The 16,723-nt window shown below is 40.3% G+C and overlaps 1 protein-coding gene across 1 annotated transcript in view; it reads left to right on the top strand.

Moving 5' to 3' along the window:
- Positions 1–16,723, top strand: part of OSBPL1A (oxysterol binding protein like 1A) — a 210,961-nt gene that overhangs the window by 21,512 nt on the left and 172,726 nt on the right. The window contains exon 5 of the mRNA XM_052660236.1: positions 12,255–12,366. Within this exon, the coding sequence (XP_052516196.1) occupies positions 12,255–12,366 (112 nt within the window). The remainder of the gene's footprint in view (positions 1–12,254; positions 12,367–16,723) is intronic.

Consider the following 16,723-nt stretch of genomic DNA (forward strand, 5'->3'; position numbering starts at 1 on the left):
GTCCTGACGTTACCCATACCACTGAACCCCTGAGAATTTACTGACGCGAAAAAAGCCCCTGAATCATAAGATGCCCACCCTCTGAAGCGCATATATCTTATTAAGACCTTCAGCATTCTCCTCCTTGCTCATCTGGTTTTGTTACCAGGACATCATTGGTGAAGTGGACCAGGGCGATTTCTGCAGGATGCCCAGATGGTTCTGAGGCAGAATTACAAGTGTAAATGTGTACTATTGTCTGTGTGAATACAGTGTCTTCTGTCTTTTCTTCTTAGTGAGGATAGAGAGGAATATGTTTGCCAGATCAGTTGCTGTGTACTACGTACTTAAGTAGTATTAACCAGCTCCAGCAAAGATTTGGCATCTGGCAGAATGGCTAGAATTGGGGCTGTTTGGTTGAGTTTGTGGGAGTCCACTGCCATCCTCTGCTTTCCTTCTGGTTTCACAGTGACAGAGTGGTGAGTTAAATAGAAGCATTGTAGGGACTGTCAGCCCTGCATACTCGGGGTTTTAAGGGTGGCACTAATTGCTGTCATCCTCTCCAAGTGGGATATTGGTCTTTATTTATCCTGGCCGGGATATGGGGTAGGGCAGACTTAGAGCCTTCCATGTGGCTTTTTTACACTGTAGACCAAGGCAGGGATGTGAGCGTTTGCCAACAACTTAACATGTCTGCTCCGATTACACATTTAGGGACTGGAGAGCGTCCTCTGGATGTGTTTGTGGACTCAGTGCATACACTCTGAAGCGGACCTGGCCCAGGTGTCTTTTATTATCTCACTCCTCTGTGTGCCTTGTATCTAACAGAGGGGCCAGATAATGCTGAGTCTCTTGCATCTTATACTTAGTAACTTGTGAAATGTTTGGGTTTTCCATTTCCCTGGTGTACGGTTACTTGAGTAAATGGTCATTGGTCCCTTTGGGGATGGTCTGAGAGATTTATGAATGAATATTTGCTTTGGGGCTGGAGAATCTTCGCTTCCAAGGTCTGGCCTCTCCTTCGATAACATAGTTCTAAGTCTGAAATTGAATCAGGTCCAGAGACTGGACAAGGAATCATGACTTTTATTGGAGAATCTGTCTTTGGCTTCTGACCATTGTTGATTTCTTTTGATGGTACAAGTTGAGGTGTATCTGGAAGGCTCCTAGCAGCATGAACAAAGCAGTGGCCCCCATTATAGGGGATAAAATGCTAGAAATGCCATGGCAGATAATTGAAGGTTTTAAATAAGCAGGCGTGCTGCGTTGAATATGGATCATACCAGATAGTTTGTGCCCTGGGAGGGCCTGGAGATGCATCATCTACCAAAACACTGAGAAATCGTGGGCAGAAAAGGCCCAGCACCACTGAGAAACTGTTTCTATGTCCTCTGAGGTCCAGGGCTGCCTTTAGGAAATTGCATCGTGGGGAACTTCCCTGGTGATCCAGTGGTTAAGACTCCGTGCTTCCACTGCACGGGGCGTGGGTTCCATCCCTGGTTGGGGATCTGCTAAAATCCTGCATGCCACCAAGAAAAAGGATCTGCCTGTGCAGATCTGCTCCACTGGTAGCAGTGGGGATAGGCCCCCCAGACAGTAGAGGCCTGGAGGTGGCACTTAAACATCAGAAATCAAGTGGCTGTAGTTAAGGTAATGAATGAGTGAGTTCAGAGAGTTGAGGTCCAGAGGGCTGACCTGCAGAGAGTTATGGAAATGGTTAGCAGGATATGGCATTTCAGAAGGCAAATTGCCCTGGAGTTACCAGGCCAAATGGTAGCAGATGCTGCTTTCCTCATCTTTTTTTCCTTTTTATTCTTTTTGACTAGATTCAGAAAGTACTAGTTCATGCAAATTCTTCAGTAACTTACTATACATTTGTTAAACGGGTGCTCAGTTCTGTGTTTTCTCTCCTTTCTTTTCCCTTCTTCCTACCACTTCCTTCCTCCACGCCATCTTTTTTCTCTTAGTGTTTGACTAATTTCTGTTGACCTGTCTTCAGATTTACTGATTGTTTTCTCAACTGTGTTCTGATGTCTACTGAGGTCATTAAAGGCATTCTTTCTCTTATTTCCAGCATTTTCCTTTAACTTAAAAAAAAATTTTTTTTTAATTTAATTACTTGGCGGTACTGGGACTTAGTTGCAGCATGTGAACTGTGAGTTGTGGTGTGTGGGATCTAGTTCCCTGATCAGGGATCGAACCCTATCTCCCTGTGTGGGAAGGAAGTCTTAACCGCTGGACCCCCAGGGAAGTCTCAGGGATTCGCTGTTTTTAAGGTTTCGTCCCATGTTTTCCAGAGCTGTGCTCTCACAAAGCTGATCCCTCCTCTGGGAAAAGGCACTGCGAAGCCCGTTTCTCTCGCTGCATCCTTGATTGCTCTTCTGGTTCCTACCTGTTTGTATTTGCTCGTTTTCCTTACTTTTCATTTTAGGTGTTCCTCTGATTTTAAAAAAATCATTCTTCTCTTTCCTCTTGAAACTGTCCCCCTAAGAAACCCATCCGCACTTAAGGCTTCATCGTTTCTCCTGGGGGATTATTTGGAAATCTATCTTGACCTCATACTTCTTTCCAGGCATCCAGGTCTTCTGTCTTCACTGTGTATTTGGGCTCCTCACCGCTCAGGGATCTGGAATTTCACGTTTCTAACATGGGATGTCTCTTCCTTCACACAGGTTCTTTATGCAGTATTTGTATTGGTCATTGAAGTACTTGTCACTTTAAATTCTCTTTTTTACTGACAGCTTGAGAACATGTTCATTGCTTTTTACCTGGACTGCCCTGTTTCCCAGTGCCTTTTCCAATCTTTTTTTTTTTTTCTACCTTGTAATTCTACCCTGTCCAGCAATGCCCCAGTCAGTATCCTAATCTCAGCTTTGATTTTCATCAGCACTTTCTCTTTCTCGGATCCCTTCAGTATTCATCATCCAAATATGTTTTCCCTGACGTGTGGAGGGCCTTGTACAATGTAAGAGCTTAAGTATGTTAACTGAATAATTAATAAGTGTGGAGAGTTGGCAGACCGTTCAGAAGAGAACCACATATTCAGCTGACACGAGGGAAACTTGTTAAGGAACAGTGGTTGGAGCTGGAATTTTGTGAAAAAGCATCAGAGACTGCTCAGGACTATATTAGGAATTCTAGATCCTGAGGGAGGAAGATTACAGCTAATCTTTTGCTATCTGTACAAAATGTTAGGTCCAGTGCAGGAGATGAAAGAGATGTGGGTTCAGTTCCTGGGTAGGGAAGATCCCTTGGAGGAGGAAATGACAACCCATTCTGGTATTCTTAGTGGAAAATCCCATGGACAGAGGAGCCTGGCAGGCTGCAGTCCATGGGGTCATGGAGAGTCAGACACAGCTGAGCACACACAGTGTTAGAGGGCAGGATGGTCTTTAGTTTTGGCATAGAGAAGCACAGTTTGGCTTAAAAACTTCTTTTCCTTAAATATAAGAATAATGCTACAGCAGACCCTTGAAGAAAATTAAAACTTCCTCTACCCACTGAGATACTAAAAATCACTGGTGACCTCTCTGGTTAGAGGTGTTTCATTCCCATCCCTGCAGTAGAATCCAATCACCAAGCTGCCTTCTTTTTTCTAATTGTGATTTAAATAAAAACCTCTTCTGATGACTTCTGCCTGAACACTTGAGTTCCTCACCTGGAGGGCTTCTTAACCTACAGGTTTCTGGGTCTTATCCCTGGTGTTTCTGATTCAGTGGGTCTGAGAGGGGCTTAGGAACTTGCACTTCTGCCAATTTCATGGTTCATGCAGATACTGCAGGTCTGGGGATCACACTCGGAGAACATTTGCTCTTCTTCACAGGGTCAGGTGTTCTTTGTAACTTGCAGTCTGATTTCATTCCTCTGAACCGTTTCAAAAGTGTCGCTTCCCTTGCCAAACCCCCGAGATTGTATGGAGCAGCTCTGACCCTCTGCATTGCATTGATTCCCCCTGTAGCCTGTTTTCACATAACTGAAGCATATTCTGTTTTCTTAAAGGTACCTGTCTATCTCTGTGCATACCATTTCTTCTGCCCATTTTCCATAGTCCAGCCCTTTGGGGATTTATATCAGTCTGGCTCCACATTAATTCTTTTTAAAAAAAAAAAAGTTCTTAAATTAAACAAGTAATTTGGCTGTGCTGGGTCTTAGTTGTGGTATGAGGGATTTCATCACAGTGTGAGATACTTAGTTGTAACATGTGGAATCTTGTTTCTTGACCAGTGATTAAACCTGGATCCCCTGCATTGGGAGTATAGCATCTTAGCTGCTAGACAACCAGGGAAGTAGGTTTTTTTTTTTTTTTTTTTCATTTTATTTTTTTAACTGAAGAATAATTACTTTGCAAATTTTTGTGGGTTTCTGTCATACATCAACAAGAATCAGCCATAGGTACACCCATATACGCTCTCTCCCAAACCTCCTGCCCCATCCCACCCCTCTAGATTGTCACAGAGCCCCTGTTTGAGTTTCCTGAGTCATACAGCAAATTCCCATTGGCTGTCTATTTGACATATGATACTGCAAGTTTCCATGTTACCCTCTCCATACATCTCACCCTCTCCTTCCTCCTCCCCCCTCACCCCCCACCATCCCCCGCCTTAGCGATAGGCCTGTTCTCTATGTCTGTTTCTCCATGGCCGAAAGTTTTACTTTTGTTTCAGGTTTGAAGGAGTCATTAACAAAAGAAACCACTCGTTACACACAAATGAATAATTTCAGTATTTAATAGAGGATTATATAACTTAATTTCAATATACAGTCATTAAAAGAAAAGAGAAACAGAAAGGAGAGAGAAGAGTAACAGCGCATGCATCACCAAATTGGGCTGACCAGCATCCAGGCCTAGACCGCATGCTCGGGAGCCCTGAGGAACAGCAGTCTGGAGTCCTAATTGGGGAAAGGTCTTGAGCAGTGTTTCCACTCCACGGGCGAGACTTCAGATTGCAGGTTCCAGGGTTCCCACTTATAATCCCAGGTCACAAACGGATATCACCATCAATTTGCATGCAAAAATGCAGCTCTGGTTTTACTGTAACCTTTTTACAATGCTGTTTATTTTATCTTGTGAGTTAAGATGATGCTGGTAAAGTGCTGCACTCAATACGCCAGCAAATTTGGAAAACTCATCAGTAGCCCCAGGACTGGAAAAGGTCAGCTTTCATTCCAATCCCAAGGAAAGGCAATGCAATGCCAAAGAATGTTCAAGCTACTGCACAATTGCAGTCGTCTCGCACACTAGCAAAGTAATGCTCGAAATTCTCCAAGCCAGGCTTCAACAGTCCGTGAACTGTGAACTTGCAGATGTTCAAGCTGGTTTTAGAAAAGATAGAGGAACCAGAGATCAAATTGCCAACATCCATCAAATCATCGAAAAAGCAAGAGAGTTCCAGAAAAAAATCTACTTCTGCCTTATTGACTATGCCAAAGTCTTCGACTGGGTGGATCACAACAAACTGGAAAATTCTTCAAGAGATGGAAATACCAGACCACCTGACCTGCCTCCTGAGAAATTTGTATGCAGGTCAAGAAGGAACAGTTAGAACTGGACATGGAACAACAGACTGGTTCCAAATGGGGAAGGGAGTGCATCAAGGCTATATATTGTCACCCTGCTTATTTAACTTATATGCAGAGTACATCATGTGAAATGCCAGGCTGGATGAAGCACAAGCTGGAGTCAAGATTGCTGGGAGAAATATCAATAACCTCAGATATGCAGATGACACCACCCTTAATGGCAGAAAGTGAAGAGGAACTAAAGAGCCTATTGATGAAAGTGAAAGAGGACAGTGAAAAAGTTGGCTTAAAGCTCAACATTCAGAAAACAAAGATCATGACATCTGGTCCCATCAGTTCATGGCAAATAGATGGGGAACAATGGAAACAGTGAGAGAATTTATTTTGGGGGATTTGAAAATCACTGTAGATGGTGACTGCAGCCAGGAAATTAAAAGACACTTGGTCCTTGGAAGGAAAGCTATGGCCAACCTAGACAGCATATTAAAAAGCAGAGATATTACTTTGCTGACAAAGGTCCATCTAGTCAGAGCTATGGTCTTTCCAGTAGTCATGTATGGATGTGAGAGTTGGAATGTAAAGAAAGCTGAGTGCCAAAGAACTGATGCTTTTGAACTGTGGTGTTGGAGAAGATTCTTGAGAGTCCCTTGGAGAGCAAGGAGATCCAACCAGTCAATCCTAAAAGAAATCAGTCCTGAATATTCATTGGAAGGACTGATGCTGAAGCTGAAACTTCAGTACTTTGGCAACCTGATGTGAAGAACTGACTCATTGGAAAAGACTCTGGTGCTAGGAAAGATTGATTTCAGGAGAAGGGGATGACAGAGGATGAGATGGTTGGATGGCATTACTGACTCAATGGACATGAGTTTGAGCAAGCTCCAGCAGGAGTTGGTGATAGACAGGGAAGCCTGGTATGCTGCAGTCCATGGGGTCGCAAAGAGTTGGGCATGACTGAGCGACTGAACTGAAGTGTGAGTTACAGGATATCATTAAACCCCGGTTGGCAGGCCTCTAGGGACTCAATTCCAAGACCCCACTACCTTGCTTATTTAAAGTGCTGCCTGACTAGCTGTGCTTTTGGGAGGTAGAGAACACAGGCAGTGCTCAGGCAGGTCAGAAGCAAGGTCAGAGGTCTTCTCTCCTGCTTCTGAAGCCTGAACAAGACTTCCTCCATTTTAATTTCCCTAACAGAAAGTCCACCACATTAGTTCTTATACTTTCTTGAAAATTGGGACAATTAATTACTAGAACACTGGTGCAGCTGCAGAGATTGTATGAAACAATTAGATGAGCTGGATTGAGAAATAACATTTATTAACTTGAATATGCCATGTGGTACCCAGCTTGAATAATCTCTACTCTTTTTCTATAGGCACATGATTGTGGTCTATTTCATGTACTTTACAGGTCACCCATATACAATTCAGTGATTCAGGTATGTTGACAGACATGTGCAACCATGAACACAAATCAGTTTTAGAACATTTGGATTCCCCCAAAAAGAAATCTTGTACTTATGAGCTGTTATTCCGTCACCCCTTCTCCCCAGGCTCTGGCAACCACTAATTTACTGTCTCTTTAGATTTGTGCATTCTAGACATTTAACGTTAATGGAAGCATATAACACATGATTCTCTGTGACTGGCTTCTTTTATTGAGCATAACGTTCAAGGCTTATCCATGATTATAGTGTATATCAGTACTTCATTTTTTATCGCCACATAATATTCCATTGTAAGGGCTCCCCTGGTGGCTCAGCTGGTAAAGAATCTGCCTGCAATGCAGGAGACCTGGGTTTGATTCCTGGGTCGGGAAGGTCCCCTGGAAAAGGGAAAGGCTACCCACTCTAGTATCCTTGGGCTTCCCTGGTGGACTCAGATGGTAAAGAATCTGCTTGCAGTGTGGGAGACTTGAGTTCGATCCCTGGGTTGCGAAGATCCCCTGGAGGAGGGCATGGCAACCCACTCCAGTATTCTTGCCTGGAGAATCCCCATGGACAGAGGAGCCTGGTAGGCTATAGTCCAGGGGTCGCAAAGAGTCAGATATGACTGAGCGACTAAGCATAGCTTTCCATTGTATGGAACAACATTTTATTTATCCCACCATCAGCTGATGGACATTTGGGTTGTTTCCAATTTTTGGATATTATGAATATTCTTTGAACATTCATGTGCAAGATTTTTGTCATGGACATATATTTTCATTTCTCTTGTGTCTTTACCTAGGAGTGGAATTGCCATACCACATGGTATTTCTATGTTGAGTATTTTGCAGAGCTGCCAAACTGATTTCCAAAGCAGCTATACACCATTTTACTTTGCCACTGGCCTTGTGTGAAGGTTTCATTTTCTTCACATCCTCATTGCACTTGTTGTCAGTCTTAATTTTAGGCATCCTAACAGTTGTGAAATGGTATCTCATTTGGTTTTAATTTGCATTTCCATAATGATTTATCGAGCATCTGTTCATATACTTACTGGCCATTTTTCTTTGGAAAAATGTCTGTTGAATCCATTGCCCATATATTTATTTATTTATTTAATTTTAAAGACAAATGTGTAGAGTAGTTTCAGGCTCACAGCAAGATTGAGAGGAAGATACAGATTTCTCATGTATATTGTGCTTACACACATGCATCCCCTTATCAACATTCCTCACCAGTGTGGTCCTTTTTCTTTTTTCTCTTGAAGCAAGTTATGACCTGCCGGGGTCCTGCCCCGGTCGATCCAGGGAATTCGAAGGGGAGACGGCGTAGGCGAGGAAAAATTTATTTAGAAATACAAAAGAAATTAAGAGGAAATAGTATAGTAGGAAAATTTAGTGGAGAAAAGATGCTGAATAACTTGGTTTACGTGGAAAACCAGTAAAGTTCCAAGGCAAGGAACTTGCACCATCTACGTTAGGCCGCCGGCGTCCTCTTGAATAGCATTTGGGTGCCCCATCTTGGGCTCCCTCTCGCGTGGATCTTAGAAGCCGGGGCAAGTAAGTATACATGGCGAGCCTCCATGCCCCAGATGGTAATTCAGCCAGAAAATAGAGTAAAGACACGGGGGAAACCAGTCCAATGACTGGCCCATCCTCTATTGTCCAGAAAAGCCTTTTATACCTTTTTTTGTACATAGAGATCAATGGATAATATAAAATTATGCAGCATCAGCAGCCCTGACTCTTATCGAGACCAGGCTCTCTCTCTGCATACCTAGTTGTATACACAAGTCTTAGGTGACTTACATCATCTTCTGGCCAGAGGGCCAATTAACATTTTACAGCCCTTTTTCTGATAAGGGTTTGTCAACCAGAAGACTTATTTGCCCTAACAGTGTTGTTCTTCCCAAAGTCTAGTGCCGCTCTCAGAAAGCACTAAATAAAGTTACATTCTTATATAGCAAAGATACAACAATTTATAACAAGTAAAAGGAGTACAGTGATTTATAACAAAGAAAAGTAACTCAGAAGTCTAGTGTTGCTAACATCAAAACTACTATATTCCTATTTCTGCATCCTGATTACATTGATTAATATCCCTCAGGTGCCTAAAAGATAAAGAATATGGAGGCCTGGCAGCAGTCATTGAGTCAACAGTGAAAACCTGTCACCAATATAATTTTTAGCTCTTTAGAAAAGGCTCAGTATCTTTAAGATGCTTTAAGCTTTGTGCCTCTCGCAGTTGGGGGGCTGTAAGCAATTCACAAGCTGCAAAAAGTCCGGGGGAACCTGTCAGGCAAGTTAGAGAGCCATCAAAGGGGTTTGAGTTGATGCAGGAGACTGAAGCCCTGAATTAACTTTTTTCCAGAGAATGTCAGAAGAGTGAAAAGCACAGTAATAAAGCAGGCAGACTCTGGTTTTGGGGGGTAGATGTTCAGGAAAACTCAGGGGGAACCCCTGAAGCCGGATCGCGCCTTTGCATTTTGTCGGGCTTCCTTCCTCATGACCTTTGTCACAGGCGGGATTCCTCACGCAGGCTCCCGGCAATGACCCTACACTGACACATTGCAACCACCCAAAGTCTGTAGTTTACTTTAGGGTTCGCTCTTGTTGTATGCGCACTGAGAAAAATGTAGTGAAATGTGTCTATCGTTACAGTGTTTTCACTGCCCTAAAAATCCTCTATGCTCTGCTTGTTCATCCCTCTTCCTACTCCAACCCCTGGAAGCCACTGATGTTTCACTTGTCTCCACAGTTCTGCCTTTTCCCAAATGTCATGTAGTTGGAATCATACAGTAGGTGACCTTTTCAGATTCTTTGCTTATTTTTAAAATCGATAGTTTGGTTGGTTGGTGTTGAGTTACTTAGGGGTTATTTACATATTCTAGATATAAATCCTAGATCAGATACATGATTTTCAAATATTTTCTCCCACTCAGGATTGCCTTTTCATGCTCTTGATACTGCTGTTTGTTGTAGAAATTTTTTAATTTTGATTTAGTCTAGTTTATTTTTTTTTAACCTATGTTTTTGGTGTTGTATCCAAAAAATCATTGCTAAATCTAATGTCATGTAGCTTCCTCTTATGTTTTCTTCTAAGAGTTTTTGTTTTAAGTTTTCCACTAAGTCTTTCATCCATTTTCTGTTAATTTTTGTATGTGGTGTAAAGTATGCGGGTCCAGTTTTATTTTTTCACATGTGACTATCCAGTTTTTCCCAGCACCATTTGTTGAAGAGACTGTCCTTTTCCCTTTGAATGGTTTTGGCACTCTGGTCGAAAATCATTTGAACACATATGTGAGAGTTTATTTCTGGACTCTCTGTGCTCTTCCATTGGTCTATATGTCTGTCTTTATGTCATTATAGCACTGTCTTGATTACTTTTATCAGCTTGGAGGTAAATTTTGAAATCTGGAAGTGTGAGATCTCCAACTTTGTTCTTTTTCAGTGTTGTTTTGGTGATTGGAGTCTCTTGAGATTCCATGTGAATTTTAGGGTGGGATTTTCTGTTTCTGGACAAAAAAACATTGGGATTTGACAGGGATTACGTTGAATCTGTGGATTGCTTCGGGTAGTGGTCGCTTCTCAACACTATTGTCTTCCCATCCATGACTCCTAGATGTCTTCTCACTTAGTTATGTCTTTAAGTTCTTTCAGCTGTATCTTGTAGTTTTAGTGTACAAATCTTTCATCTCCATGCTTAAGTTTACATCAAAGCATTTTATTCTTTTTGATGTCATTGTAAATGGACTAGTTTTTCTTAATTTTCTTTTCTGATTGTTCTTTTTATCTTTGCCCATTTTGTAATTGGATTATCTTTTTATTGTTTAGTTGTAAAAAGTTCTTCATGTATCTTGCATGCGGTTTCCTTTTCAGATATGATTTATAAATATTTTCTATCATTCTATGTTCAACTTTCTTTACTAATACGAACTCTCTACATGAAGCATGAAAACACTTCTCCCAAAATCTTTCCTTTAAAAAGATAGGAAATGCGAAGATATTTTGTGAGAATTTACTAACATATTACACTTCTTAGCAATTTTTCTATTTGTAAAATGTGGTAGTACATTTTATAGAATATTTAGTGAAAAGTATGTTCATGAACACTATAATAGCCTAGAAAATGATGTATTAGGCAAGTGGAGTATAACTTGTGTCATACAAATAAAATTATATTTTTTTAGAAAAATCTCAAACTTATACATGGGAAAAGTGATTAGAAAAAAACCTGCCAAAATGTTTGTGGTGGTCATGGAATGACCAGGACAATAAGTATTTTGTTTCCTTCTTCCTGTCTGTGTTTGCATGTGTATTTAAGGTTTGTTTTTTTTTAAACTACAAAAAATTCTTTTTAAAGAAGGGTAAAAGTTGTATGGCCCAGTGGAAAAAGGAAACTCGTAGGAGAACATAACATGTAATGACACAGAATATCAATTCCCGCGGCTATCAGTGTACTGTCAACCTAGAGGTTAGTTAGGGTAGCACTGTGTTTCATCCTGTCTTCCTGTAGAACTAAAGAGCGGGTGTTACCACATCCCCTGCCTGAGTGCTACACACCCTGGTGAAATTAAACAGCAAATCTCTAATAGTTTCCTGTTAATCTCTTGCACGCTCATCCACCTGTACTGTCTTAAGTTATATAACTGAACCAGTGATACTGAGCTGATTAGTTTCAAATTCCCAAGAGAGCTGTTAGCCACTCAAGAGTAAATATGAAGGGTGTAGCTGATACTCCGCTGTTGAAAATTGACTTCAGGAGGTCATGTGCTTCATTATAACCTGTCCCTTTGTTAGTGTTGTATCCCATCAGTCTGTATCACTTCAGAAAATTATGTCTTGTTTCTTATAAACATTAAAATTAATTTTTAAAAGATCTAAGTCTGCTGAAGAATTTATTCTTTTTCAACAGGCCTTGGAATAATGTTAAATGAATGTATTGTCTGCTCTAATTATCTAATTTAAATTACTACTTTAAGTAATAGCTTTGTTAACTCATATTTAGTGTGACCACATGAATCAATTTGGTAAAACAACCAGATAATCTACTTTAAAAATCAGTTACAGAAGTGGTCTGTGTTAATTGGAGATTGGCAACTGTGTAGGCAGTCATCAGTTATCACAATTAGTTGAGCTGTAGAGTATTCCATTTATGATGCTTACTTAGTAGTCATTTAATTTAAACAGAGCTGAAGGACTTTAAAGATTCCTACATAGTCATTGTTTCTATTGTAAACATTCAGTAGTAATTAGAAATTTGAATAAGGGCTATAGTACAAAAAGTTTTAGTTTAATAATAGCTAAAAATAATTTCTCTGCTATTTTAGGAGTTGGTAATGCTTCTTTTAGAGCACAACGCTGATACTACTGTTGTTAATGGGAATGGACAGACAGCAAAGGAGGTCACTCATGACAAAGAAATCAGAAACATGCTTGAAGGTAAATATTACAGATCTTACTCGAGACAGCATTTATCTTCATTATAGCCATGGCCCAGGATATAAGTAGAAAATGGCTTCTGAGACGCCAAAATAGATGACACTGAGCCTGTGCTCCAAAGATAGTGTAATTTGAGAGTCATCGATTGGATGTAAAACTGTATGAGAGCTTCCTCAGAGCTTTTGAATTCTTACTTTATATAACATTATGGCAAGTTTTAAAAATTCAATCTCCAGTATACTTAAAAGTAAAAATTAGCGACATGAGAGTACAGCTGAAAGGCAGCAAAAGTGTGATAATATAGGAATATAGGAGCACAGAACAGGGAAACTAGAAGTGTGTGGTTCCTGGGAGTCGTGTGATTCTGGCAAGGAGAGCTCTGGCCGCTCTGTTATCCTGAGGGCATCACTGTAACACAACGGCCACAGTAACTTCTTCATGGATCAGCTTCATTGCTGGATGAACTTCAAAGATTCAGTTACATTTAAGAAGACATAGGAGGGATTTCTCTAAAAATAGTTGAAGGCAAAAATATCTCAATGCTTACATCAGGAAACTTCGTTTGTTAGGATTGTTACTCAGATACCCAGGGTTTTGGCTGTAATTATTTTGGGTAGTATTTCTGTAGGAGAGAAGGGAAGAGTTCTTATTTACTCCCTTATGAATAAAGGTATTGAATTATAAGTTGCAGTTTCACACACATCCTTTGTTCTTTCCTTTGCAGTTTAGAGGAGGGCACGAAAATGTTTCTTTGAAGGGCGTTGACTTATTTATTAGTAGTATTTTTATCTATGGACAAGGCACAGTCTTGCTTTTTATTACTTTCCAGTTGGCCTTGAAACCTAAAATCTCCCTTGTTTCTCTAGTTATAAGGTAATGTCTGCTTGTCAGACACCTTTTAGGTCAGTATTTTTATTCGCTCTTGCATTTAAAATGAGCCCTTTCATTTTTAATAAGGAAATCAACACATAACATCTGTAAGGCTCGGTATTATGTGATTTTGGGGGAAACTGAACATGCTAGATGTGATCCCTGCCATTTACTAAATCGTGATCTGATTGGGAGGATGAGGTACTGTCTGTCTGTAATAAGTGTTTGTAATGACTGTTCTGTCATTTTGTTTGCAATAAGATGAGAACCCAGAACTGCTGGACTGGGATACTGGGTTTGCGTGACAAGTCGACATTTAATGAGGCTAGTTGTAAAGACATGCTCTAAGCGCCCGACTTCACACCCTCACAACCCAGCTGTGTTAAGGGCAAGAGTTTGGTTGACTTGATGGGCTCTATGATTTATCAGCTACAGTATGATCCTGGCTGGGGAAGTGGAAGTAGAAATTGAGAGATTTTGCTCTGATTGCCTTAGCCAGGTGTGATATCATTTGTGGCTAACATGATGAATGGGTCAGACTACAGGGAGTGCACCCACAACCTACCAAGAACACACACAGGGAGACCAGAAATCCTATCACAGGTTTGCATGTAGAGATAAGAAACGTTTCACCCCAGAAGGACAGGCTTTAGTAGACGCAACAATCGTACTCAAGCACTTCAAGGGCTGTTGCATTGGAAGATGGATTTTCTTACTTGAGGGTGACCAGGGGCAGCTGAGAGTCTAGTTAATGGAGTGCCAGGGAGTTCATCTTTGGGTGCAGTCTACTGTAATAGTGGCCTGGGTTGCCTTCAAAGATGTAGTGAGCTTCCCAGACACTTCTAATCCTGGGAGAGGATAGATTACTACTTCTCAGGTACTAGAGAGGACTCCAGTACCTTCTTCATATCATTTGACTTTTTTTATTTTGAGAAATATCTAACCTATAGGAAGGTTTGAAGAATAATAACAACAAACACTTGTACATCTGCACTTAGTCACCAGTTATTAACATTTTGCTACATCTGGTTTACATTATTTAATGTTACTTATGTACTTCTAATTTTTTCCCTACACTATAAGGGAGTAATTTACAGACATGATACTGTAGCCCTAAATACTTCAGTTTGTATGTCTTAAGAACAAGGATATTTCCTTATATAATGATCAACTTCATGAGATTTAACATCAATATCATAATATTACTGTTGCAGAGTGCCTCTCAATTTGGGCTTTTCTCTTCTCATAAAAATTAGATTCAGGCTATCCATTCTTGGCGTACATTGTAGTTGACATAGGATGAGGTTGTATGCTTTATACCAATGCATTGTTTTAGGTGCTTGATGTCATTTGTTCTACTATTGGTGAAATTATCTTTGATCACTAGTAGTCCACTGTAAAGGTACTTAGTACATAGTCCCACTTTTGTAATTAGTAAATAATCCTTGGGGAGAAAAATTGAGACCATGGTAAATATCCTGATTACCGACAAACTTCAAATCAATGATTTTAGTGTTCATTGATAATTCTTGCCCGAATCACTTATTACTATAGAAATTGCAAAATGGTGATTTTCTGTTAATGAAGTATATTTGCTAGTTTCTCACCTGCATTTCAGGTGTACTGCTATTTAACCTACCCTGGGCATGTATGTGAGTGTCTTGTCAGGATGGAGTTAGGCTTCATGATCTTTGTTGTCTTCCCTAACTCTGAATTCTGATTGAAAAGAGCTAGTTTACAGTCATATAACATTTAAAATTTAAAGGACAAATTATTTTGGGGGTAGAGTATTGGCTTTAAAAATATTTTTGAGGTATAAAGTATATAGATAAAAGTACACATTAATAATGTATGGCTTGCTGTTTTCACAAGGGAACGTATTGATGTAAACAGCACCCACATCAAGGAATAGAATATTACTGGCACTCTAGAAACTTTAAGTCCCTTCAACTGGAGTACTTGTTTTTGTTGGCTAGACCAACAGTCTTTTTCTTTTCAGTATCCAGAATGAATATAGGACAGGAACATAAGCAGAGTTTTCACCTCTAGATCCTGTTTTCCTTCATTTATGAGCCTAGACAATCTAGAGAGTAGTCGTAGGGAAACATAATGACCCTTCCTTAAAGTCTGGAATGATCATTATTAAGCATTGTTTGAGTATTCAGAGACTGTTTATTGGCTAAACATGCACTGTGTCAGATACTGTCATAAGTGCCTAGGATACACAGAGTAAGAACAGGTACCTGACTCCAGGCATGACTGTGGGGATAAAGTGCAGCTCTGGGAAATACATGCAGTAGCAGAGGCATGTAAGGAAGGCTAGGGACTGTTCTCAAAAGCTCACAGACAGGTGGCTGTAGAACCAGTGAGAAGAAAGGCTGAGGAGCATCAGTTCCAGCGAAAGAAGGCAGTACTGGGAGCCCGTGTGGAGGCTTGGCAGCCTTCTCCCAAGATGGAAGGGGAGGGGATCTGGGTGTGGAGATAAAAATGTGAGAATAGCAGATGCTGGTGTATAGTAAGGTTTGTTCTTTAGACAAAGCTAAACTGGTTCCAGCTATTCCAGTAGTCAAGCTTTGTGTTTCCTGTAGTTGAAATGCAGGGGCATGCATCATGTCTTGAACAACTGTTAGTGCATAGTAATTACTAACTATTAATAAATGTTCATTATTTATCAGGAAGACCTGGGAAGCTTTTATATTCCTCCCCTGTAGCCTTTGCAGAGGACATTATATACATATTTTAAGAGGGATTATTGCTAACCTTTCTATGAAATTGCTTCTTTTCTGGAAGCCAAAACAGAACTCAGATATAGTAGAAATGAGACCTTATTACATATTCCACTCTCTTAAACCAGACTGCTCTCATTCCCTGCAAGTATGAGCAGCACAGAGTAACGGTAAGAGCAGGTACTCTGAAACCCACCTGCCCAAGTTCAAGTCCCAGCTCCTCCATGTCCTGACTGTGACTTAGGTTAAGTTCCTTAGGTTAAGTTTCTGCCTCAGTTTCTTCACCTATAAACTTGGCAAAATACTAATGCGTCAAAGAGTAGCTACACAGATTTAGTGAGTTAATATTTTTTAAGTGTTTTGAAAGGTATTTGGCATGTAGTGAATGCTATAGTATTTGTTAAGGACATAAAATATTCTTATAAAAATATGGACTTGATATATAAACCTAAATATATTTATATGGTTTGTATGTCTTAGTGGACATGAGTATGAGCAAACTCCAGGAGACAGTGAAGGACAGGGAAGCCTGGCTTGGTGCAGTCCATGGGGTTGCAAAGAGTTGGACATGACTTAGCGACTGAACAACAACAATAATGTCTTCCTAGTAACACTGTTTCTTATTGTTACTGTTCACATTCTAAAGATCTGGAAGATATGAGCTCCTCTCCCTACTTAATCTGTCTTTCCAAGGCACATAAATAATAATATTTCAGCATAAAAAGATAATTCTTAATTATCTGTGATGGGTATTATAGTGA

Source organism: Budorcas taxicolor, chromosome 22, assembly GCF_023091745.1.
Source record: "Budorcas taxicolor isolate Tak-1 chromosome 22, Takin1.1, whole genome shotgun sequence".
Classification (NCBI taxonomy): Eukaryota; Metazoa; Chordata; class Mammalia; order Artiodactyla; family Bovidae; genus Budorcas; species Budorcas taxicolor.